General features: G+C 39.8%; 1 protein-coding gene across 7 annotated transcripts in view; it reads right to left on the bottom strand.

Moving 5' to 3' along the window:
• Positions 1–3,236: 3,236 nt before the first annotated feature.
• Positions 3,237–27,849, bottom strand: part of sh3glb2b (SH3-domain GRB2-like endophilin B2b) — a 52,070-nt gene continuing 27,457 nt past the window's right edge. For all 7 annotated transcript variants that reach the window (XM_031287296.2, XM_035991383.1, XM_031287297.2 and 4 more), the window contains 5 exons: positions 27,724–27,747; positions 27,499–27,588; positions 23,476–23,576; positions 17,891–18,137; positions 3,237–3,604 (listed from right to left, as the gene is read on the bottom strand). In XM_031287296.2, the coding sequence (XP_031143156.1) occupies positions 3,497–3,604; positions 17,891–18,137; positions 23,476–23,576; positions 27,499–27,588; positions 27,724–27,747 (570 nt within the window). In that variant the 3' untranslated portion in view covers positions 3,237–3,496. The remainder of the gene's footprint in view (positions 3,605–17,890; positions 18,138–23,475; positions 23,577–27,498; positions 27,589–27,723; positions 27,748–27,849) is intronic.

Genomic DNA, 27,849 nt, shown 5'->3' with positions numbered 1-27,849 from the left:
GGACGGCAGTCTGCAACGTCACAGCGTAGCCACGTGGCGTGTTATCGCGAGGCTACCTGTTATCGCGATGCTACGTGTTATCACGAGGCTGCCCCCTTAGTCATTTTACCCTGGCGCTGGGCCTGCTCCATGCAGAGTTTTCACCGTAGCCTACATAAGTGGCCTGAAGTTTGTACTTGTGCGTCGATCTCAGCAGGGCCGGCATGTGTGTGTGTGTGTGTGTGGGGAGTGTGTGTGTAGATCAAGTGAGAGAGTGACGGTGATTTTTCGGAGTGAGTAGCGATTCTAGAGTCATAGTGAGAGAAACAAAGTGTCTCCCCTGTGCTTTCTGACCACGGTGGGAAATCTGTAGCAGGAAAAGTTAACCCTCTCCTTGATTTCATGTTGTTTATGGAGAAGGAGAACCAGCAAATGAGTAGGGGGACATGTAGTCTCGCTTTGCCAGGCCATCCACACGCTGCGGAGCAGAGGAGGGTCTGGCTACTCCACACAACATTCCGGGATGGGAGAAAAACGTGCTCTGGTTTATTGGCATTTCTTTAAACCAATCACAATTGTCATGGGCGGCGATAAGGTCTGATCGTCAAAATAGTCGTGCGAGAGAATACTCGGATTGGACAGATAGATCCACCGGAGTTTAAAATTTCAACAAAAAAGAAAGTGGAAGGAAACAGAAATCGTCGAAAATACATGCATCCGGTGGAATTTCCTGCAGCACCGGAGCAATTCCGGAAGTGGAACGTCAAGAATATAGACTAGGGGACATGCAATGCTACCAAGCCACAGCCAAGCAACATGCGTCACCGGGGCGTGCGTCGCCGGGGCGTGTGTCGCCACAACGTGTAGTTACAGTTTTTGAGAGCAGCGTAGGAGCCGTGTCTCCACGTACCTACGTACATAGCCACGCCGTAGATTTAACGCAGAAACATAAATCACGCTTAAGGTCTGGCTACACCACAGATACATTCTGGTATAGGACTTTGTCGAAAGTAAATAGCTCAATATAATGTTTTCAAATTAGCCTTTTCCCCATTTCCTGAAAAGCTCAATTCTCAGCAGTTACTCTGGTGAGTAAGACATTATTATGAAGGTAAATATGGTGCAAAAAGGGAGAGCTTGTAGAATACGATGTGAGAACTTGCAGAACAAAAAATCTGAACTTGTATGTTAAAATTTGCACTTGTAAAAATAAAATTTGCACTTGTAAAAAATATTCACACACGTGATCTGAATTTGAAGTCATACAAAGAAAAAAAACATGAGAGCTTGTAAAAAAAATCTGAACTTGTAAGTTGAAATTTGCACTTGTAGGAAATGTTCACACACCTGTATTCTGAATGTGAAGTTACAGAAAATATATTCACAAATGTGTAGATTGATATTTACATGAACACAATGACAGCTGTAAACTTATAATGCAACATTTACTCGTATACTTTTTTTTTTTTACTCTGGTTCATTTTCCATCACAACCACAACTCAGTGATTACAACCTCTCGAATCTGTCACTGCAACTTCACATATGTGCTCTCTCGCATCACAAAGTGGCGAATCTGCGCACCTCGACTTTCACAACACTCTTGACGATACATTTGGTGCAAAACTAATTTGTACCTGTGGACTTAGGCTGTGGAGCTCTAAGCTAACAGAACGGGAAAAGCAGGGTTTCTATCGCCAGATGAGGGACAACTCTGTCCAGCTTATTTATGTAGCATGGAAACTTGGTGGAATAGCATGCTAGCGTTAGCTAACTAGCAGCCAGCCCACTTCTAAATAAATACCTTTTAATTGTCTAAACACTTTTTAACAGTCAAACTAAAACACTGGCGGTGAGCTCCAGGGCCTGCAGCCGCAGATGGACCGTCATCAGTGGGTAACAGGTGCCAAGTTTCGCAACCCTGCCGAGAATTGCATCCACTAGGGAAAATAATGATTATAAGGCAAAGTACTGTTTAAAAACTAGGCAAAAGTAAATCTCTTTGTCATGTTCATCAATAATGATTAGAATTTTAGAAGGTTTAGAGACATCAATGTTTTATCAGACTCTGTAGTAGCATTTCCTTGTTACCTAGATGCAATTTTCGGCAGCAATGAATTCTGCAGAAATGATTGTTTCTGCCCGAGCGGATGCAATTCTTAGCAGGGATGCACAACATCAGCAAAGCAAGCTCTGGTCATGGCCGGGGGATGGGCCGCTGCTACCGGATGTGGGGCTCTCCGTGTCCCGCTGGAGCTCCGACTGCAGGTTGAGGTCAGCAGCGAAGCTTTCTGGCAAAAGCAGTGTTGCTACGCTGGTCGATCCCCACTGATGACGGTCCGTCTGCAGCTGCAGGCCGTGGAGCTCACCGCCAGTGTTTTAGTTTGACTGTTAAAAAGTGTTTGACAATTAAAAGGTATTTATTTAGAAGCGGGCTGGCTGCTAGTTAGCTAGCTAACGCTAGCATGCTATTCCACCAAGTTTCCATGCTACATAAATAAGCTGGACAGAGTTGTCCCTCATCTGGCGATAGAAACCCTGCTTTTCCTGTTCTGTTAGCTCAGAGCTCCACAGCCAAAGTCCACAGGTACAAATTAGTTTTGCACCAAATGTATCATCAAGAGTGTTGTGAAAGTCGAGGTGCGCAGATTCGCCACTTTGTGATGCGAGAGAGCACATATGTGAAGTTGCAGTGACAGATTCGAGAGGTTGTAATCACTGAGTTGTGGTTGTGATGGAAAATGAACCAGAGTAAAAAAAAAAGTATACGAGTAAATGTTGCATTATAAGTTTGCAGCTGTCATTGTGTTCATGTAAATATCAATCTACACATTTGTGAATATATTTTCTGTAACTTCACATTCAGAATACAGGTGTGTGAACATTTTCTACAAGTGCAAATTTCAACTTACAAGTTCAGATTTTTTTTACAAGCTCTCATGTTTTTTTTCTTTGTATGATTTCAAATTCAGATCACATGTGTGTGAATATTTTTTACAAGTGCAAATTTTATTTTTACAAGTGCAAATTAAATTTTTACAAGTGCAAATTTTAACATACAAGTTCAGATTTTTTGTTCTGCAAGTTCTCACATTGTATTCTACAAGCTCTCCCTTTTTGCACCATATTTACCTCCATACATTATCATAACCGCTATAATGATGGTCGTAATAATTTGGAATTGGTCTTGTAATGCCACATGCATGCTTTTGTGGTAAAAACACATGTAAGATTCAGAAGAACGGAGTTTTAGTTTCTACACAAAAACACCCAAATTGCACAGTTAACAAAATGAGGGAGTGAAGCTTTAAAAGTGGTCTCATTAAACTCACCCACACATTACTGGAATAAGGGGAATTCTAAAACGCGTTGGTTGCAATCTGTATTTATAGAAACATTCCCAACAGACAGGTTTGCATAAATGTTTTAGATAGCCACGGATCAAAATACCTTAACTAAAAGAAAAAAAAAGTGTGTGTGTGTGTGTGTGTGTGTGTGTGTCTCCTGTTGTTTGGTCCATTAGCTCAGCAGTTCAAGGTAGGTGACAGGGACTTTGCCCTTTTGGTTCCCTCGTTCTCCAATCAACCAATCAGGGTCCATTCCTGGTACGGTGTATACAGTAATAAGCTGGAGAAACAAAACAACAAATGTGGACATTATAAGATAAAACAATACTCAAAGTAAAAAAAAAAAAAAAATAATAAAATCTGCAAGCAGCGCTGGACGAGCCCTCGCGCCTCTGCACGCGTTGGGGTTACTGGCGGACGCCGCTCCTTGCGACCGTGCATTTGCGCGGCACTCAGACACTGCAAATCGTCACCAATGAAAAGGGAACTCCCTGCTGAGTTCAATGATACCTCACACAAGACTCTACGTCATACAGTTCATTAGCTGTGAAAGGGGGCGTGGCCAAAGCATAGGGGTCGGGGCAAACCTTTACCGACAAAAAAGGAAGTCTCTGCTGAGTTCATTGATACCGCACATAAGACTCTACCTTAAAGGGGTCACCAGTTATGAAAAGGGGCGTGGCTTAAGCATAGTGGGCAGGTCAAACCATCATCAATCAAAAAGAAACTTGCTGCTGAGTTCAATGATACCTCACACAAGGGTCTACCTTAAACGGTTCAAATGTTATGAAAGGGGGCATGATCTGAGTAAGTGGGCGTGGTTAAAGTATAGGGGGCCGCTCAGTATCACATTATACATTATAAGTTTCATGTAAATCGGATGATGTTTGTCATATAAGGGTGATTTCCTGTTGCCAAAAGTCAATTTTGGCCTATAAATGTCCTCAGGCCTGGACCCTTTTCAATCGTGAGAAATTACGGCCAAATTGGATAATGTACACTAAAGTTACAACAACTTGGATTAGTTGCTCAAACATGGATAAATGCTCAAAATGGCCGCCACGCCACGCCCACACCGTTGGACAAAAAGTTTTGTTTTAATAACTTTTCATCGTTAAGGTCTTAAAGCACCCATATTACGCTCATTTTCAGGTTCATAATTGTATCTTAAGGTTGTACCAGAATAGGTTTACATGGTTTAATTTTCAAAAAACACCATATTTTTGTTGTACTGCAGTGCTCTCTCTCACTGCTGCAGATCCTCTTTTCAGCTAGTCTCTGTTTTAGCTACAGAGTAAGACTGTTGCAATCAGCAGGGGAAAAAGGACCCAAACGCAGAGAGAGACAGGCAGGCAGGAGCAGTGTTGAAACTCAAAAGATTTATTTCCTCCAAAAAACAAAAACAAATCAAGGGAGTCCTGTGAGCTGCAGGCAAAAACCAATACCGGGGAGAAAAAGGAGAGACGGAAAACTGACTGACGCGGACACACACAAACTGACACAAGGGGATACAAAACGATCTGACAAGAGACAAAGGGAACACAGAGGTTAAATACATGAGGTAATGAACAAATGAGGGACAGGTGACACGACAGGTGAAACACATCAGGGCGGGGCAGGACAATCAACAAAGGCGGGAACACAAAAAGTAAAACTAGACATGACAGGACAGAAAACAGACTATCAAAATAAAACAGGAAACAGGAACCCCTGACAAAAACCTGAAATCAACTAAACACAGTAACTTGACAACACAGAACACAGAACACAGGAATTAACCAAAAAATACACTATAAACCAGGAGATAACTAAACAGAAATATACAGAATATACAAACACAGGGAACATGCACAAATAAACAATAAAGACAACAGAAATGAACAAACTGGAAACAGAAATATCCCTAAACCGTAACAAAGACCTCTTTTCTTCTTCTTCTTCTGTACTATCTTTGATTGCACTCGCACATGCGCAGTAGCTCAGATGTAGATCATGTCAGCTAGCTAGCTCCATAGACAGAAAGGCTGTTTCTACAACTTCGGTCAGTTACAAGGCAGGATTAGCTGGGAGACTCTAAATGAGGGCGCACATGTAAGTAGTTCTTTTGTAGATTATGGTGAACTTGTGTGTGTTGTAGCAGTGCTTTGCTATTGAGAACGACGTAGCATGCTAGCATTAGCATTAGCGTTAGCATTAGCATGCTAACGCTACGAGCTAATGGTTGCGGTTAGCCAGCTCGTTTCGGCTTGTGACGTCACAAGCCGTGCCGATTTTGAACAGCTCACCCGGAGACTGAAGGCAGGACACATTCAGAAACTGTATCTCACTCAAAACAGCATGGTTGTTTTTTTTTTCAAAGTTTGTATGTGTGTGGAAGCACCAGAGACACAAAAGAACACCCCAAATCCCAGAAAAAGTGTTTTTTTCATAATATGGGCACTTTAAGATGACAAGAATGACCAAATTTGAAGTCGATCAGATGAAATCTCTAGGAGGAGTTCGTTAAAGTATAGCACCTTGACTTTTAGGCCTACTTCCTGTTGCCACTAGGGGGCGCTATGACTTTAAGTAAATATCGGCCTTTATTTGTCCTCAGGGTTGGACTCTTATGAATCCTGAAAAGTTTCGAGCCAACTGGACAATGTACACTCAAGTTACATCCACTTCCTGTTTCGATGGTGAAACGCACACAATGGCCGCCCCGCCACGGCCATGCCCTATGACGAAATTTTTTTCTTTTAATAACTTTTCATCTTTAACGTCTTAAGATGGCAACCAAATTTGAAGTTGATTGGATGAAATCTCTAGGAGGAGTTCCTTAAAGGGATACTCCGATTTAGCGTCAATCTTTGTATCAGTAGAAACCTGGTAGTATTTTCGAATGACCGTGCTTCCCTCCCTCATGTGCCCCTGAGACGAGAAATCTCTGTATATGTAATTTTTTATTTTTCATTTTTTTATTTATACATACAGAACATTACAGACAAATACAACACAAAATACATAGAACAAATGACATACAACATTAAATCAGATATACAGCATACAGGAATACAGCCACAGTCACAATAGGCCTAAGTTTTTACGGCCTTAGTGTTTTTTGAGTACTTAATTGAATCAATATAATTTCTAAACTCAGTCATAAAACCAGAAAAGAAGAGCATTTAGACTCAATATCCTGTTTGTATCTTTTAAGGAAGGATTTTGCTGGGTAAAACCTGTGTATTAGTTTAAACTTCTCTCACTTTATTAGTAACAAGGTATTTGAAAGGTAAGGACCACACTTTCTTCCAAGGAATATTCTCTACAATACCATTCCAGTATGGAATAACATAGGGAATAGTAACAATGTCAGACTGTTCTAATTTTCCTATTAATGCTGCGATTTTCTGTTGAGAAGCACAAACCACCCAGAAAGTACAGAAGTATCAGTTAATTTGATTAGATGAGTAAGTGGTTGTGGGGGAGTATTACCCTTTAACAACATTATAATCCCAGTGGGAATTGCATCAAAAATAATAGCATATTCCTTGATTGTTACTGGAATTTGATATTTTCTTAGGAAATCTGAGTATTCGTATAGTTTACCATTCGGATCAAAAAGTTGACTAACAAGTGTAATGTTATTGTTAAACCAGTTTAAAAAAAAAAAGAAGAGAGATTTGTTTTTGTAAAGAATGTTCTCGTTATTCCAAATGTAGCATTTGTGAGGTGAGAAGTTATGCTTAAATATGAGAGACCACGCCAAAAGCATTTGCTTGTGAATTTTGCTAATCTTGTAATTGCACATCAATAAAACTCCAGGCCACCAACTTTAGAAAAAATATATTTAGGGATAAAGTTCCATAAGGATGTGGGGTTATTAATAAACTGTCTAATCCAGTTTATTTTGAAAGTGTTATTTAATGTTGTGAAGTCTAAAAGGTTCAGACCCCCCCCCCCCCACTGATTAGAGTTCATTATAACAGATTTTTTTTTAATATAGTTTATTCTGTTTTTCCATATAAAGTTAAACAACATTGAATCAATTTTTTTGGACACGCTACTATCTACAGCTAAAGAGAGAGCACCATACGTAAGTCTGGATATACCATCAGCTTTTGAGAGTAAGATTATACCTCTTAAAGATAAGTCTCTTTGTAACCATGAATTCAGTTTCCTTTGTGTTTTCTGAAAGGTAGGACTAAAGTTAAGGGAGCACCTTGTAGATTGGTCTTTGGCTATGATAATTCCTAGATAAGTGACCTGATCTTTTACAGGGATGTTATGTATAGAGGGCACCAAGCAATCTTTTATAGCCATAAGTTCACACTTTTTAAGTTCAAGTGAAGACCAGAGGCTTTCGAGAAACCTTTAATTAATTCTAACGACAGAGGAATTTGGGAGGCGTCCTTCAGGAAGATTGTGGTGTCATCAGCAAGTTGACTGATTATAATCTGCCTATCCGCAATAAAGATTCCTTGTAAGGCACTGTTTGAAATATGAAGAGCCAGGAGTTGAGAAGCTATTAAGAACAAGTAGGGTGAGATAGGGCAACCTTGCTTAACCCCACGAGACACATTAAACCTTGGGGATGTACCAAGATTTAATTTTACTGCACTATTGCCATTTTTATACAGGGTTCTAATAGTTTTACAAAAGAAGTGACCAAAACCAAATTCATCAAGAGCTTTCAAAATGAAGCCATGTTCAAGAGAGTTGTCTTTTTGTATGTTTATAGTCATTATTTAGCAGTGTAATCGGACGCCAGTTCTCCAAATTTTCCTTCTTCTTTATTTAATCTTTATTTGGCTTTGGAATCAGGGTGATGATACCTTGAGTCATACTTGTTGGAAGAGCTTCATTACGAATGCTTTCTGAGAAAACATTTAGCAAAAAGAGGGACAGTTATTTGTCAAACATTTTATAGAACTCAGAGGTTATACCATCACACCCTGGACTTCTATTATTTTTAAGACTATCAATAGCTTTCAGAACCTCAACATTGGAGATGTTATAATCACATGCATCCCTATCCTCTGCGGAAATAACTTTACAATTGTTGATTGAGTCTATAAATGGATGTGTATAGATTGCTGTAAAAACGGTGGCAAACGGCAGATATATCTTTGGGATTATCAACTATCTGGTCATCTATTTTTAGTTTGTCGATTGTATCAAGAAGAGATCTAATTTTCTCCAATCTAAAAAAGTAGGCTGATTTTTGCTTGCCCTCTTCTAACCATTTGGATCTAGATTGAATGTATGCACCCTTAGCTTTTTCTATATGTAATTCATCTAGTTTATTTTGTAAGTGCATATATTCAATCCTCTCCAATTCAGATAAGGGCTCCTTTTGACAAAGAGATGCCAGTTGCGTAGTAATCTTGTCTTCACTTGCTCTTTTTTGTTCAGCCAAATCAGACCTAAACTTCCTAAAAAACTTCCCTAGCTCATATTTTAACAGTTCCCAATTCCTCCTGTAAGCTTTCTGGGGTTCTGCATGGTTCCAGTGAGTTATTATAAGATCCATAACTTTTTCTTTGACCTGTGCGTAGTTCAGAAGAGAACTTTTCAATTTCCAGAATTATGCTTTTGGGCCTGTATGACTACCAGACAATGATATTGATAGATTGCTTTATGATCAGTCAAAGGAGTATTATAAAAATGAACTAAAATGTTATCATTTATCAGGCATCTGGAAACCAGCCAATAATCAATTCTAGATTGTCTTGATCTGTCCTTATTAGACCAAGTATATTATTGCTCACTAGGAAACAATTGCCTCCAGACATCAACTAGTTCAAACTTCTCCATAAAACATTTCAGAGTTGAGTTGAAAGATACTGAATTCCTTGGAGGGAATCTGTCTGTGGTGTTATTTAGGGCTATATTAAAATCCCCACCTAAGATTAAAGAAGCATTGGGATATTTGGTTAACCAGTAAGAGACGTTATCTTCCAAAGTATCAAAGAGTGTACTATTTTCCAGAGAGGAGTGGTATCCATAAATGTTGATAATAATAATATTAAGAGTGTTTATGGCTATAATCATACTGACAAAGTGACCTGAAACATCTGCATCGGTCTCCATAACATGTCCCTTAAAGGAGAATTCCGGTCGATTCCAACCCGTAGCTCTGTTGTTTGTAAATTAGGAGTACTGTCAGTAGCGAGAAAAACGAAACCAATCGGTGCTGCCTACACCGAGTTATCCTCCTGCTAGCATTAGCACCCAACAGGCTTAAACAGGGCAAGTTTTAAATGTGTTTTTAGCCTCTAAACATGCTCGAAATGCCATTACAAGTGCTTAGCCATGTGCAGTTATTCCTTCCAAGGGAACACAGCGAATTTGACTGCAGTAGATGTGACAGAAAGCCATAAAAGTTGTGTTAATCCATACCTCTGTTTAATTCCTGGTTTATGGTGAAGCCCACACTAGTCGAATGCCGATCTCATACAATCCAATATTCCAAAATGCATTTTTTCCTCAAAAAACGATTTGCCGAGGTTCTTTCCATAGTAACGCGTATGTATCAACAAGGTGTAACCTGACACCACAGTGGAGCGAGCAGAGCTGCAGTTCAAGAGTTCAACAGCTAGGTAACCTAGCAACGGCAGCAGGGGGAGGAGCTCACAGAGCTGACAGACGGAGCGTGGAGTTAGATCAGGACTAATATGGGTCCGTGTACTTGGTGGCCAACGGATTTTCGTTTTGAAAGGAAAAAAACAAAAACGAAAAACGGCCAGTTTCCCAATTACCATTAGTAAATAGGAAAACAAAAAACGGAAAACAACCCATTATTCGTTTTTTGTTTTGATATTAAAAATCGGAAAACGAAAAACAATCTCGTTATCCGATTGTCTTTGATGTATTTGTAAAAGGATGGAACTCGGAAATTAAAATGTGTGTATAAATCTTATTCCTTTTTCCGTACCGCCTGTAAAATCCGTTCTGTGCACTGCCTGATCAGTTCTACGCTTGCGCGAACACCGGCAAACTTCACAGCTCTATGCACGCATTGGCGTAAGGATGTTTGGACATTTCTGGTTACCGGAAGAAAACATTAGACAGTGACAGTAGACCATTATGATGGCAGAGATGAAGTTTACAAGGTGTTTGCTGGAGTTGCCTAAAGTATCTGTTAATGATATACGAAGGGTCGTCTGGCAATCCAGTACAACACCATGTAGCAAATTAAATAAAGGCTTCAAATTTTACGTTTCGTCATTTCTTTGCAACTTTGAAGGTAATTTGCTAACGCTAACTAGCCTGAGCTAGAAGCCTTGCTTTGGTGTTTTAAGTCATAACTCCGTCCTGCTTCAGGTTAACCATGTTTTAAATAAAGTTTAAGCATGTGTATACCTCTCACTTCATGTGTTTGTACTTTTATGAAAGTATCGGGTAAAAACAGGGCTACAAATGAGACCTCTGTGAGAGACCAGCTAACTCCTAGCAAACTATTATGTAGCTCAATGCTGGACATTTCACTCCTAATTCCGGTCACTTTACTGTATTTGTATTTGTTTAGTATTTGGTTTAGAAGCCTTTATTGGTGATTTTTACGGTACAAAGTCCTGCTACATACGTAAATAGCTAGCTATATGCTCCGCTATGTCACGTTAGCATGCAGCTACAATAGTTAGCTATGAGTATGCTAACGTTAGATTGTAGTGGAACGAAGCAGCACTTTCTAACGTCAAAAATCACAGATAAAGGCTTCTGAACCAAACACTACACAATCGGACATGTTTCAGCAGGAATGTGACCCGGAATTGGGGAGAATTTAACAACATTGCCAGCTAACATGACCGTTAGCATGTAGCTACTATAGTGTTTACTGCCGTTGGCATGTAGCTACAATAGTGGTATACAGTGGTGGCTGGGAGAGCTGTCATCCCATCGTCAAAAGGACACTTATGTACGTTTACACTTCATCGCATTAATAATAGACAGTCTATGGTTATTAGTCAAGACGAAGTATTAAAGGTAAAAACATTAATGTAAACAACACAACAACGATGTCGCTACACTGTTTTGGATCAGTGACAAGTTTCGAATGTTTGTAGCTATGACTATTGTATAATAAAGATTTAATAAAAAAAGATTTAATAAAAAAGTTGTAATGTTTGGTCGTAAAGTGTTGACACATGGTAAATCGCACACTGACAACAACCATACAGTCAATGACAGGGACATTGTTAGTTTTCTACTACGTAATTATGCGCATGCACAGAACGGATCTTACAGGCGGTACTGGCCAATAAATGCTATTGAAGGGCGGGTCTTGGCGTGGTGGGAGTAACTTCCGGGTCACGAAAAAATACCAATGCAAAATTAAGGAATACGACTTATACACACGTATTTTAATTTCCGAGTTCCATCTACAAATACATCAAAGACAATCGGATAACGAGATTGTTTTTCGTTTTCCGTTTTTTAATATCAAAACAAAACGAATAATGGGTTGTTTTCCGTTTTTTGTTTTCCTATTTACTAATGGTAATTGGGAAACTGGCCGTTTTTCGTTTTTGTTTTTTTCCTTTCAAAACGAAAATCCGTTGGCCACCAAGTACACGGACCAATATGAGAAAATGGTTCCAGTTTGTGCCTTTCCAAATTGCGGCAACCAAATGAAGAGATATTTGAGCTTGAGCTTTCACCGTCTACCCCTCCGCAACCGGGAGATTTCACAGTTGTGTGTAGCATGATTATGTATAAAACCACACACTGCACTGTACATACTTTACATTGATTATGTATAGATTCTGATATTGTAATTTCCTTTTTGTTGATAAAGTAAAGACACAAAAGCACAAATGTAATGTGTACTGTTATATTATAAAACCACTGATAACAGACAGGTGCAGCAATATATTATAGAACTGTACAATGTACTTATTCTTACAATTTATTTATTCTTACAATTTACTTTACTTGTACAATATACATATTCTTACTTTTTCCTAATAGAACTGTGCAATTGCTTTGTTTATTCCTAATAATGGCAATACCAAGTATTACTAGAAATCATAGTATTAGACTCAGAAAATGTCCTCTGCCTCTTTGAATCCCGTGTAACTTCCAGTACTCGTGTCTGATAACTGCTATAACACAGGTAGGCAAAGTTCTTCTGGTGCCACGGCCAGGGCGCTCTCCTCTCAGAACCCACTCCAGAATCACCCGGTAGGCCACGAGTCTGCATTGGTTGGGGGGGAGGAAGGGCAAGCTTTGGTTATTTCACTAAAGAAGTGATGCATTTACTTATAATAAATAATAATACATTTAATTTATAGAGGGCTTTTCATCGTACTCAAAGACACTTTACAGTAAAAAGCAGCACATATAGCACATTAAAAACAGATAAGCAATAAAACCAACACATACAACAAGCATATTTAGAAGCAATTAAAAACATTAAAAACAGTAACTATCAGGTGAGAAATGTAAGATTATTGTATGTGGAAAGCTAATCTGAAGAGGTGTGTTTTGATTAGTGTTTTGAATGTGTATTTACAACAAATGTACATGTACCTAAGCTAGGACAGAGTCACGACAGCCTGTTGTACTCACTCATTAGACAGCTGGCCATCAGGTCCGTCCGGTTTAGGCTGCTTCTTCCAATTTACTTTCAGGACAAAAAAAAAAAAAAAACCATCCTTATAGATCAGATAGGGAAACCTCTGTGTATGGGCGAAACCATGTCCGTTAACTGGGGACCCATCCAGACCAGGCTGGATGAGATCCCATTCCTTAGAGCACAGGCTTTCTTCCTCGGTGGTCATTGCGATACAGTATCCACACAAGCATCATGTACCCGCATCACGTGCAACCAGCCACAACTGTGAAATCTCCCGGTTGCGGAGGGGTAGACGGTGAAAGCTCAAGCTCAAATATCTCTTCATTTGGTTGCCGCAATTTGGAAAGGCACAAACTGGAACCATTTTCTCATATTAGTCCTGATCTAACTCCAAGCTCCGTCTGTCAGCTCTGTGAGCTAAGCACTTGTAATGGCATTTCGAGCATGTTTAGAGGCTAAAAACACGTTTAAAACTTGCCCTGTTTAAGCCCTGTTTAAGCCTGTTGGGTGCTAACGCTAGCAGGAAGATAACTCGGTGTAGGCAGCACCGATTGGTTTCGTTTTTCTCGCTACTGACAGCACTCCTAATTTACAACAACAGAACTACGGGTTGGAATCGACCGGAATTCTCCTTTAAAGATGTGTTTGAAAGTTCCTACCCCAGACGAATGTTCAGATCCGTGTGCTAGCCATATGTCGTTCCCCCCATTGTGATTTCCAAAACTTAAGTAATTTGGAGTTGAGTGACATTCTTGAAAAAAATAAAAAATCTGCCTTGTATTTCACATTATCTTTCAGACCCCTAACATTAATTGACAATAAAGACAAAGACATAGAACAATACTATGAAGGAAACACAGATAACTAGAGAAAAGTACAATTTTTCCCTCTATGAACACTTAATAGCAGACTAACTCTGCAGTAGAGGAACAAATTCTGTAGTCAAAATAGCAAGGGCATGTTTTCCATCCTGTTCAGTAATATACATGCTGAATAAGCACCAGGAGATAACCTATTACTTTCAACACTAGGATACTTTAACGACTTAAACTCCCCCTTCTTTACCTAAAATAAAAAAATAAATAAAAATAAAAAGTTGGTGATATCAAATATCAGCCATTTTCTGGCGATTAACAGTAGTGGCCTACGAAATTTGCATATGAAAGAACAGAAATAGACTAGATTGTTATCTATGAGACAATATTAATAACTTCATTACCCATTTAATAGTGGGCCAAATTAAATCTCGGACAGCACCGGCAAAAATGACAGCCTAGTAGCAGTAAAACCATAGATATAGAACATTTCACACTTCATTTACAAATGATTAGCTGTGACTTTTTTACCGTCAATGTATGCAAAGGACCCTTTGAAGCCTGCTTTCTTCCCCTCCTTCCTCGCCTGTTCAACCAACGGCCACAGCTTGTTTCTGGTGTCATTGGTCTCCGAGTATGGCTGCTGATCTAGCATCCCTCCAGATTCTGTCCCTTTGCGATCTTGACAGGAACTGCACAATGATGCGATGGCTGGAGTTCACCTGAGCAGAGCGGGGACCTAGTCTGTGCACAATGTCCATGGAGTAGGCCAGATGATGAGCGATGTCAGGGGAAACCTTGCTGAAAATGTCGACGATGATATTCTTAACATTCTCTCTAGTTTGCTCAGGAATGCCAGCAACTCGCAGGTTCCATCTTCTTTTGTATGTATCCAGGTCGCCGCATCTGTCCCGGAGAATGACATTCTCCTTTTCTGGGATGTCAACTTTGTTCTGCAGGGATACAACTTTATGAGTCACGTCTTTGACTTGTTTTCCCACGGAGTCAAGTACATCGGTGACGCTTTTGATGGAGTTGGTTTTGTCTTTTACCGTTATTTCTAATGACTGAAGTCGTCTGAGTGATTCCTCTTGCATTTTTTCAATTCTTTCCATTACCATTAACAGACGTGAGTTGGACATAGGCTCAGATTCATTCTCGTCGCTGGTTCGTAACTTGGACTTCTTTGCTCTTCGCGGTTTAGAGTTTCTGGTAACTTTGAAGGCTCCACACACATCTCAGTTTGCTCTGATAATGTTGAAGTGTTTGATTCAAATTGGTCACTAAGGGATTTCTTGGCATAAGAATGCATTACAGTATGCATATCTTCCACTTCTTCCATGCTCCAAAATATTTTCGAAAAAAAAAAAGAGTCAAAAAGGGCACTTACTGGGTTAGTTTCTCAAAATGCAGTCAGGTCAGCTGGACCACGCTGAATTAGCAGGTTGCTCGAACCTTCTGGATAACTAGCTAACTAGTTAACTCGGCTACCAACTTTTGTTCGAGAATAGAGTGAAGAAAAAAAACACTTGTATGAGAAGTTCTTCTTGAAAGTTGTCGTCTTGATAAGTTATTCTTCCATAAGGTTTCTTCTGCTCAGCCCTTAGTTATGTTTAGTTATTCAAAACGTTAGTTTTATTCCTCACACTGCAGAGCCACACGGAAAGGATGTTACTTAGACGCCATCTTGAACCCCCCCAATCAAGATCACTGTATTGTGGGTCTAGAAAAAAGCCTCTGATGACGAAAAAATCGTTGTTTTCCGTCATCGGAGGCATTTTTGCCAAGAGGCAATGGACTACAGCCAGTAGTAGGAGCTACTTCCGCATGTTTTCAACCTGCCCATAGGGGGTTGGACTGTCGTCTTTACTTGAAGATTGCCGAAGCAAAACGAGTGTCAGCCATCTTGAAGGTGCGCTAAACTGGCTCCGTCTTTTCAGAAGAAAACTTTTACAACAATTATGTGCATTCAAATTACATGTGTACCACCGGGATACATTGGTACAGATCGGAGAATATGCAGGACACTTTATTACAGATGGAATACTCTACACACTACGCGAGCTTCGCCTGCTACGGAAACCAGCACCTCAGCCTGCGGTGTTGCCCGATGAAAATAGCCGGGGAAAGGGACCTCGACAGCGGTGTGCAGAAGTTCGAGGCGAGCTAGGTGGAAAGCTAACGCTAGCCGGCCACCTGTTCCATCAATCCTGCTTGCAAGTGTCCGCTCATTAGACAACAAACTGGACTACATCCAACTTCAACGAAACTCCCAACGCGAGTTCAGAGACTGCTGTGTTTTTGTTGTTGTGGAAACATGGCTGAACAACAGTGTACCGGACTATCCAGCTACCAGGCCGGCTGCTCTGTCGCCGTAAGACTAGTGGAGGTGGGCTGTGTTAACACATACAGACTTGTGCAGAAATGAGGTGATTTGTATCCAACTAACTGCTAACTGCTAGCGTAGTTTGTGACTGTTAAATGCCGACCATTCTACATTCCACGCAAATTTACGGCTGTGTTTATACTCGGTGTTTACAGCCCACCAAGCGCTAATGCTAGTATGCGTTAGCTGAACTTTACGGAGCCTATAATGTGTGTGCACTAGCTAAATGTAGCCTTCTTCGTATGTCGTTTTTATATAACAATAAACAATAAAACACACAAGTTGAGTTGAATGCTGCCTCACTGTCTGTCTGTCTGTAAACGGTAGGTGTGGCTTGGGAGTGGACTCCTAAAGCAGCGAAGCAAGTGCATTCTGGGATTTGGTGTCTTTCATCCATATGAGCCAAAAACACATTTTCTGGCTTATCTTGGCCTAGAAAGCACTAATTTCTAAAATGTTTTCACATTTCTACTACATAAGTGACCCAATTTAAAGATATATTCATCTTCCCAACGGTGAAATATCCCTTTAAAGTACGACATGTGGAAATGGCCAAAATCGCACTAATTTCGAACTTTCAATTCAAAATGGCAGACTTCCTGTTGGATTAGGGTATAGCTCCAATGACGTTTGTTGTATGTCTTGACATGCTTCATATGTGTACCAAGTTTCGTGAGTCTACGTTAAATGTACTACAGTGGCTAAATTTTTTTTTATTTTGTAGGGGGTGCTAGCGAGCCATTTTTGTGCGCCTATTCCCAAAACCCTTAAAATACGTAACTTTTCACCAGAATTGATGCGACAGCCAATTTTTGTGAGTTTTTGAGTATATTAAGCCCCTCAAAAAGGCGATTCATTTGCTGGAAGAAAGAAAGAAAGAAAGAAAGAAAGAAAGAAGGAATAATAATTCCTTCAGTTTCAATAGGGCCTTCGCCGCTGTTGGTGCTCGGGCCCTAATAATACTGACGTTTCTACTGCCTGCTCTGCTCTGCTAGTGCTGCCTGTGATGACGTAAGGTCTGTCTCACAACAATGTAAGTGCCTACTTAATCTATTGGGTCTCATGCTGTCAGCTGTCAGAGTTTTTAGACATAAAATACACACTGGCTTCTCGGAGCATTCACTGTGAACTCTTGACTTGTTTTTTTGGTTAATTACTGACAGTTGAGCATGCTATCTTGTTTGTTTGGCTGAACTTTAAATCGTTGTACTTTCGAAATAGACTAATTAAGCCTGAATGTTTATCTCTTACAAAAGATAACATCCCGTGTGCAGGAGATTTGACGATCAGCCCAAATCTAGGGGGGGCATGCTCTATTTACAGCAGCTATATGCTTTATTTTCGAAGCCATTTAATAATAGAATGCCTAAAACTCTGTACATCATTTGGGAAAAACATGATAGTTGCCAAGGAAATAATGTACAGTAGGTACGGTAGGAATTTGGCGTAAACAGTATTACTAATCTTAAAACCTTTTTTGAGTGGAGCTCATGGGATATTTCCCCAATAATATAACTTTTGCTCCATTGTTTGCTGGTTCAGTCAGAGAGTCTGAGGGGAAATTACATTACGTTGAAGTTATTTTAAAACCCTAAAAGATTCGGGGCTTTTGCGAAAACAATTGGGGCTGGAGCCCCAGAAGCCCGAAAATGTTTTTTTGTTTTTTACCCTGCCTTTCAGGGCTTCCGTATCTACCAGTCTCACAGCTAAAAGTCTTCTTACTGTTTCCTGACATTGTTCCTTATGTAACAGAGTTACACAACAGAGATGTTAGTGTGTGGGGTGACTCAGAATATCCTACTTTACCTCATCAGCCAAAAGTGAAAGTTCGCTGGCATCATGGGCATCGTAGTCATATAGGACCTTGGCCTTTCTGGATCCTGTGACAGGGTGCTGTGTCTGCTCCATATCCACCGTGCTGGGCCTTTGGCTAGACAAAGAGGAGACTGTGGCCCCAGGAGACGATGGACCAGACAGGAAAGCAGAGGAGAGGTGGTCTGGGTCGGGGCAGACCGCAGCTGCAGGGTGGGGTGTGCTCACCGAATTAGCACATCTGCGTGAACATTGAAGGACAAATTAAAGAGTTGAGTTGTTGGAAGTGGTGTATACACACGTGGATGTGACCACTGCCTCGTTTTTGTTGAATTTGTTCATACGAATACTATTCCAGGTCAACCAACATGGTAAAAGATTATTTTTTCTTGTGGCAGTGGTGCTGGCGTCTAACAGCTTCCTCCTGGTCAAGTAAAAACAGATTTGGAAGCCTGACTCTGGCGTTTATAGATGACATGATATATAATTCACAGATTCACTCCTACTTTGTTCACTTTATTTAGCTAATGAATAAGCCCTTTTGAGTTCCTCTTTGGGTGAACTATAAAATCTTTTAAATATCTTACATTACTGTATAAAAATGTATGAAAATAAGAAGTGATCAGTGATGAATAAAAAATGTCTCAGCATGAGGACGCAGTGCTCTTCCACGGTGTTTATGTGTTAAAACTACAAGCATGCAGACATGCAGACAGGAGCACGTCATTGATGAGATTTCTTTCCAGTCCACATCCTGACCACAGAAAAAATACTTAGAGATACTTAAAAAGGACTCATTTCCCAACAACCATCAGACTGGAGAGGGTAAGAGTGCTTTCTAAGAAGTGTGATTCTAAAAATGCTGAAAAGATTAATGGATTGATTTTAAATTAGGGTAGTTTAACTGTATGTAAGCCATTTTATATGTTAAAATTGCATTCACTTCCGATTAAACTATCCCTTCCTCTCTTTCCTTGAAATATGTGTTTGACACCATCACACATACAGCATATTCTGTATCTGCTTGCGCCAACAAAGTATTGAAGTTATATGATGTTTACACCACATGCTCAAAACCCAGGAGACCATGTTTGGAATGACTGCACATTTCCATCAGATGGAAATATCTGTAGATATTTAACGTTCTTCTACATCATCTCAGAAAGGACAATACAAGCATTGTATATCCTTATAATCATGACACTGATGGTGTGTTATTATAGTCAGGACACCGCTTTTCATTTCATTTGCATTTATATCTCACATATACCTTTAGTTTGTCAATGACAGGAAAAACCAAAAAGTCCTCCAAACCGTATAACAATATCTGCCGTTTATTCCTACCCTCTAAGCGTTTCATAAATAAGCTCCCCTAGAAGTTAACCAGAGAATGTAACCGTTGCGGTTTTAAACTAAGTCAACGGTCGCAGTTTGGTGGGGTTTAGGCACCAAAACTACTTAGTTAAGGTTAGAAAAAGATTGCGGTTTGGGTTAAAATCAGACGCTACTTCACTTCTGGTTACGGACGTGACGCAAAAAGTTATGTAACTGTTCCATAAAATAAATAAAAACTTGTTTACTTTTATTTTCAAATGGGACTCAAACCCCGGTCTCCTGGGTGAAGGTCCTGTTTGTAAGACCCATCCACCACCCCAACCTACCTTCCTACATGGAAATTTGGCGGTCTTATACCTCGTCACCTTCCTTCCTGCTCTGCTCCATTCATAATTACTACTGCCACTATAGGACACCGCCACTAGAAACGTAAATATGAGTCGTAATTGCAGTCTTGTAAAAACGTAGCTTGTGGTGTACAACAAGGGAGTTGCTTAGGTCCACTTTTATTTTCAATTTTAAAAAAAGATAGATATTGACAAAAAAAATTATGTAGTTATTTATGACTTAAAGGACATATCGGGCGCAAAATAAACCTAGGGGTTAATAACACGTGTACCGAGTCGACCGTTCTATGGGATATGTTTTCATGCTAATCGAATGTGACCAGTTTTATCACTAGTCGTCGGGGCACGGGTAAAGTAAAAAGAAATCACTGTTTCTATACCACTAACAAGGCTCAAAATAGCACCACACTTCCACGTTAGCATAATGAGGGTCCCTACATGTAAACCGAAGCATTAAGAACTTTCTAACCGGCAATTTCCACTGGATGCGGAACGTCTGCGTCCCTACTCCGTCCCAGTTCCGTCAGTCCGCAGCCCTCCGGAGCAGATACGCAGAGCTTCTATTTTTGACGGACGACGGAGAGCTCCGCAGCAATTCAGCACAATTCAGATTGTGCGGGACAGGAAGTCGAGCACAGAAACAAAATAAAACATCCGGTTACTTTTCAAAATAAAATACACCGTGCTCACAGCTGGTCATATTTTATGCCTATGTTATCTCCTTACATATACCTACGCTCTCCGTCTCTGCTAGATTGGGAATGATTGAGATTTCTCGTGGCACAGCTACCAGAAGACTTACAACTTTCAGACACGTTGCTCACGCCACATTTACGTCGTCTCTCTCAGTTGGAGGCTGCGCAGTAACGCTCAGCGCTCACCGGAAAAGTGCTTCTAACGGCCTTCACTGGTCTGCGTCCAGAGCAACGGGATCTGTTGGTCCATTCTTATATACAGTCTATGGTATTGACGGACGGCGGAGCACGCAGCCGTTCCGCAGCGGAGCCAGTCCGCAGACGTTCTAACGTTCATCCTGTGGAAATCCACGGTAAGTGTACAGACAGTTTATTAAAGAGATAGTTTATATAGACAGTACCGTTCACGTATACATGCAGGCGCCATCTTGGGATAACAACACGACCAGTCCAACGACGAACGCCGTGCAACCAGTAACATAGCTCAAGCACGGCGTTCATCGTTTGACTGGTCGTGACTGTTTTCCCAAGTGAACGGTACCGTGTTTATAAACTATCTTTTTAATAAACTGTCTGTACACTTACAAAGTTCTCAATGCTTCGGTTTACATGTAGGGAGTGGTGTGGTGCTATTTTGAGCCTTGTTAGTGGTATAGAAATAGCAATTAGCGACTAGCTTTATAAGCTAATTAGCGGTTTGCGATAAAACCAAGGGGGTAAGCGAGCATCCGGAAAGCGTACCTCCTATGGGGAGATTCTCAGGCTAACAAGCCATCACCTTCCGCTAGTATTCCATTGACTGCCATTCATTTTGGCAATATCTGGCAACCCGGCCTGGCTGTCAAACTGGGCAGTTGATAACAACACACAGGCCAAAACAGACCAGTTAAGTCAATTAGAAGCACTTTTCCGGTGATGGCTGAGCGTTACTGCGCAGCCTCCAACTGAGCTCGAAGACGTAAATGTGACGTGAAAAGTCTTCTGGTAGCTGTGCCAAGAGAAATCTCAATCATTCCGAATCTTGCAGAGACGGAGAGCGTAGGTATATGTAAGGAGATAACATAGGCACGGGCTAATTATTGCTAACTAAAATGCTAGTTAACATTAGTAATTAAACTTAAACAGCTAATGTAAGTCGAAACTGCCTGTGAGCTTCTCCTGTACTATACAGTAATTCCTCTACTATGCGACAGTAAGTCGCGTGGTTATGACACAATCGTTACTGGGGTGGGCAAGTATATTTTTATAAAATCGTCTGCTACGGAGCCATAACGTGAGATACAAGGTAATGGAGCCTTTTATACATTGTCGTGTTTCTTTAGAAATAAACAATGGACAAATAGAATCTATACACGCTTCAGATGTAAAGTTATTCGCTGTCAAAGTGGTGCCAAAATGAATGGCAGTCAATGTAATGCTAACGGGAGGTGATGGCTTGGTAGCATCAAAATGGCGCCATAGGAGCTACGCGTTCTGGAGAGAGGCTTACCCCCTTGGCCACTTCACATTTTCCATTTTTTTTATATTGTTGTTTGTTTTTATTGTTGTCGTTTTTTTAAGTGGAGCCAAGGAAGAAGAGCCACCACTTTTGTGACAGCTAATGGGGAGCCAGATACAGAATAGAGAATAGTTTCACAGTGGTAAACTGGTGGTGGTTTATCAGAACACACTGGGGCACACTTGATTAATAGCTTACGCAAATAGATAGCTCAGTCAGGCTCATATGCTTTGTTTGTTTTATTCAATTTCCACATAAAGAACAAATAAGTACAATCAATGAATACACTATTACAGTTACACTCAGATGATTGTACACATTCAAGGGCTTGGAGGAGTGGATAGTACAATTAATTAAGCAATTCAATCAAGTTATCCAAAGGAAATGTAGGTCTATTGTTTTATTATTTTTAATGGTTTTGATCTGATAAAGTTTACAGAAGAACATATTTATCTTAATCATTGATAATATGATTTGCCATTTAGTTTTTATAATGTTAGATACATCATTCTGATCAGTCTCATTAAGATATAACTATGGATAAATACTGACAAAGGCGTGTCCCGGTCAATGCAGACTCTGTGTCTATATTTTATATACAGCCTCTTTTATTTTTTCAAACTGGACCCTATTTTCCTAAGCAAGATCGCTGCAGCCGACAGCGGCGAAACCAGCTACAGTGTTAAGTTATTGGGCAATTCTGTAACTTTAATTTACATTCACAAAATTGCTTGTCCTACCACTGACATGATCACATTATTATTCTAAGTGTCTGACAACATTATGGAAAGGATCCCTACAGACATTCACCTTTTTGTCAAAGAGTAAGATTCTTTTTGTTTAACATCCCGTAATCGCCGTACCCCCAGAGTCCATTTAAAATAACAGTTATTTTATCATTGTAAAACGCACTTGATTTAAAGTCAACAGCAAAAAAGTCTAATGCCGTCTTGGTTCGTCTTTCCACTGTTCACCCATTTACATGTGAAAATATGCTGGCTCTATATACACTTAAAGTATTGTTTATTTAAATTGTTTAACCAGAACTGTTTATTGTGAAAATCTATCACATGTAACATTTTAATTACTAGTTTTAGTCTGAGATATTTGTTTAGGTCTCGTTTAGGCAAGTTATGTAAACACACAGTGACTGAAGTAAATGTCTGAAAAAAAGCCATTTCTGTGTACGCGTGGATATGGAAAGAATTTGGGTAAATGCACACATAAACAACTGTGCCACTAAGCTTTCAGACAAAAATGTCTCCACCAAAGTTAAAACAGAACCGGCATTGACTACAGTAGCCCACCCCTCTCACCCCAGACACAAACTGTCTGAACCACTTCCCTCCGGCAGGTGTTGTGATCTTCTTGAATTAAAGATGTGGGAAAATGGGGCACTTTTTTTTTTTTTTTTTGTCCATAAGCAGTCCGAGGGGTCATCTGACATAACAAGGAAGCATATGGTTTAGCTCAGATTATAATTGCCTTTGTTTAAACATTAAATGCCATTACGCACTGGTCTGTGGTTAGTCTGTGGTTAACTCTGAGCTCTTCCCATAAGCTGAAGAGAAGTGGGAAAAATGTAACCTTTCACAAAATTCTATTACTCTTTGACCTGAGTGACTGAGCTACAAATATATTATCCTGATCTAATCACCATCTGGCATACACATGTTACAGATGCAGCTACCACTGAATCCTCACTTGTTGAGCTCTCTCTGAAGGTCCTGCATGTAGTGATGACACTGGGCGTAGTAAGTGGCCTGAGCCTCTGCAAAATCCTGCAAACAACGCAGGTGGTTGAGCTGAGGGGAGGAAGGAAAAGATGAAGTCAGTATGAGCGGAATCCCCAGCAGAACACAAGGATACATACATATAGGGCTGCGGCTAACGATTATTTTCATTATTAATGTATCTGCAGATTATTTTCTCGATTAATCGATTCATTGTTTGGTGCATAAAATGTCAGAAAATAGTGTCCACTAAAAAATGCCCACCCCAGTTTCTCTAAGTCCAAGGTGATGTCTTTAAATGTCCTATGATTTATGTTTATGTGGGTCTTTTTACTATTTTAAGGGGTGTACAAGACTGACATGACACCGTCGTAACCAATTATGACCCTTTTAATGCTAAGTTAGTATTGTTTGAGATGTTTGTTTTATGACAACTTCACATTAACCAAGGCAACAATCTCTGTGTTATAACAACTTGACATTAAGCAAGACAGTAACCTAGGCAGCATTATCTGAATAAATATGTCATAGCAGGCCTAATTCTCAAACTTTATGTGTTACCAATACATCTGTCATTAAATGTCATTAAGTTGTTGTTTTTTTTGCATTGGCTGTCATGAGACCATTATAATTGTTTCATAAACATTTTCCTTGACCTCAAGTAAAGTGAAACTATTTGGACTTGTCATAAAGTAAGATTTCACTGTCAAATGCTTTAATAACAGTGTCATGAATAATATCATTGACCTCAAGTATAGTGAACCATTTTGATTTTTCATTAAGATAAGTTTGATGACAGTGAATGCAGTACCAAGGTGATTTGATAGGTTTTCAACAGATAACGTTAGCTTAAGGCTAACGTTACTTGTTGCTAAAGTAACCGCTGTAGTTAGCTGATGTTAGCTAGTAAGCTTGGTTAGCTGTACAGCTGACTCAGCCCCGGGGATGCAAGGATCCAAACCTGGGAAAAAAATTTCTCGGTAGTGTATTTTCTGTCGTAACACTGGCCTCCTTCTTAAATCTCGGAGGCTGTTTTGTTTGCTATAAAGTTTGATAATTAAGCCTGCTATGAAATATTTATGACAGGTTATGTTGCCTAGGTTAACATCAAGTTATCATAACAAAGACATTGACAGGTTATAGTGTCTTGCTCAACACAGATGTTGTCTTCATTAATGTCAAGTTGTCATAACACAAACATCTCAACCAATACTAACTTAGCATTAAAGTCAATTTAGTGAATGGCACATTCATAAAATTCATAAAGACTCCTTCATGTTCATGACGTGTCATGTCATGGTTATGACAGTATCATGTCAGTCTTATGCACACCCCTTTAAAGTAAGTGCTACCATAACTTTTTGTGTGTTTAATGGTGTGTATAATTAGTCATAACTTTTGATCTCCAATCCCTGCAAATATTGTGTGTACGTTGCTGTTAATTTCTTATAATGCTGAAATGCGTGCGTTTGACTACTTTTTCCAAAACTGTCTGGCAATAAGTGATTTAGGCTTTTGGCCTGTGGTTATTGCAGAAGGCTTTTATCTTGGGCATGGGGCATTCAACTTTTTGAGCACCCACCAGCAGAAACATAAAAATGGCGCCTATAATTTATATAGTATAATACTATATATTTTATTACTATATATGAGTACAATACTATATATTTTATTACTAACTATATGATTATATTTTATGTAAATGTTTTAGTTACATTTAGATCCAACATGGTCTAAATGCTGGTTCAAAGCCTTCTTTAGAGTGCCAAGAATTCTGTTCAGGAATTACTGAATACTTTATTTATTTATATTGGTCCGCCTAAAAGTTAAATTAAATATTAATATTAAATATCTGGTGTAAGAATAGTGGAATTGGCCTATAATATCATATGTTAGTTTTTTGTGTGTGAAATTGTCAAGACTTGAAATATGTGGCTCTAGAGCCTTGGTGACATAATGACTAACTAAATGTTTAGTTTATGAACTACTGTAGCTGGCAATCTAAAAGCTAACACTCTAGCAGCCAAAAACATGCTGGTGCTAGTTAGTCACAATAGCTCTCCAAACATCTTTCTATTTTCCTTGTACTGTTCTGCATGCTCCACCTGTTTGTTCTTAGGATAGTACACCATTTCATACAATAGTTACTGAAGTGGGAAAAAAAGCTCCCGACGCTAAAGAGCCTCGTAACTATGGAGCTAAATCAGGGCCAAATGTTTTGTTAATTTGAAAAAAAATATATATAGTTATAGTATATATATATATATATATATATATATATATATATATATATATATATAGTTATAATCTGAAAACATGAAATGTGGAACTGAAAACAAATATAAAAGTGAAAATTAATTAATTAATTATTAATAAATAATTCCAGAATTTAATCTAAATTTTATTCAAACTGAAAGAAAAATTGGTACACTTATTTTTAGTCTGAATACATGGTTTTATTTTTCAAGTTTTAGACCAAAACCTAAATTTTCAATTTCAAGCTTTAGTTTTTCAACTATATATATATTTTTTCAAATTAACAAAACATTTGGCCCTGATTTAGCTCCATACATAACAGGCAGTTAAGTCAGACTGTATGCCTATCTCATTATATGATGCTATTCACTAATGGGACAATAAGTTCACACAGTTAATTCAAAAGATGTACTTGTCCCATCGACTCCTGTTACATAACTGCCTGCAAACGGTTCTTCTTCTGTTGTGTAGCTTATACTGCGACTGAGGAGTGTAAAGGCAGCTACACACCGGGCAATAATCGGCCGTTGGACAGTCTGACTCGAGTCTGTTCGGTGTGTTCCGTGCCGTCGTCCGTCCAAGGGGCTGTCGGCCTTCATTTTGGCCGACCTGATGTGTTCAGTTGGAGACAGGGCAGTCGGGACTCACCCGGAAACGGCGAGCGGAATGAGCGTGACTAATCCTCTCAAAATCTGACGAAAATCTTTTAAACTGACCTTTGTTGATCTGAAATGAAGACAATTCAGCAACTGCATGGCCTATTTCTCGCTTAAAATGTTTTCAGAAACACGTTTTAGTTAACTATTTTAGTACAATATGAGATCGTATTCTGAACAAGCCGCCATGACAGTCTGTCTTTGAATTTCTGGAGAAAACAAACCCCTGTGACGCGTTCGTCCAATCAGCTGCCGGTTTTCATTTTTGGGCGACAATACAGATTAGCGCCGCCTGCTGTTATGGAGACTTAGAGCTGTTATTTGGTGTGTTCCGAGGCACTTTTTTTGACCAACTCGGGGAGACTGATCAGTCCAACTGCCTTTTCTGCCAACGGTTGGCCGTCTGGTTGGTGTGTAACTGCCTTAAAAGCGCTGACACAACCAACCCGATTATCTGCCGTCGGACAGTCTGGCGAGGTCGGTGACTCGAGTCTGTTGTTGGTGTATTCCGTGCCATTGTCAGTTGGAGGAGCCGTCGGCTTAAATTTGGGCCCATTTGACTTGTTGAATCGGCCAGTGGGCAGTCGGACTCAATGACCAATCTGATTGGTGGAGTGCTAGCCCTTGACTAGCGAATCAGTGCACTTATGTTAAAACACTTATCGGAAATGACGAGCAAGATGAGCATGATGAACGCCTCTCAAAATCTGACGAAAATCTTTCAAACTGACCTTTGTCAATCAAAAAGCAACTGTATGTCCTATTTTTCGCTTAAATTGTTTTCAGAAACGAACGAGCCGCCATTATGGTCGGCTTTGAAATTCGTGTGTCTGTCGTGTGTCAAAGTTCCCCGGCTATGTTATCCACTGATAGCAGAAAAAGCTTATTCAACCTTTTTCCCAATAAATGTGTAATTCGCAATAATTGCAGTAATCTGTTGTGAATTTGTGTTGGACAAACATTGAATCAACTTTCTCATTTCCTCTACATTGCTACTCTGGACAGGATGGTCTGGCAACAAACAGTTTTCCATCACTGCTGGCTCACAAAAGGAGTCCCATGCCGGGATATGTTTAACTCACATGTGTGCTGCTGATGCCTTCCAGCAGCAGTCTGGTGACCTCAGCTTGTCGATCAAACTCTGTCTGAGCAACTCGAAGCTCGTGCTCAGCCTGCATGTGGAAATGACAGGGCAGGAAGGAGGCATTAAAAGAGAATACAAACACATGTCATGTTTTATGTGTCTAAATAAGTATTTAGACATAAATAGATTGCCACCCACACTGTCCATGAGTGAAGGTACTTACTTTGTCCACTTCCTCACTCAGCAGCTGAAAAAAGCAGCATGAAACAGAAACATAATCAGTCATGAACCATTCCCAGACTCAAACATCAAATGATGTAGACAATATAAAGATCTACTATAAGCTATG

This window comes from Sander lucioperca, chromosome 14 (assembly GCF_008315115.2).
Source record: "Sander lucioperca isolate FBNREF2018 chromosome 14, SLUC_FBN_1.2, whole genome shotgun sequence".
Taxonomy (NCBI): Eukaryota; Metazoa; Chordata; class Actinopteri; order Perciformes; family Percidae; genus Sander; species Sander lucioperca.
The sequence above is the reverse complement of the archived record's forward strand: the minus strand, read 5'-3'. Positions and strand labels throughout refer to the sequence as shown.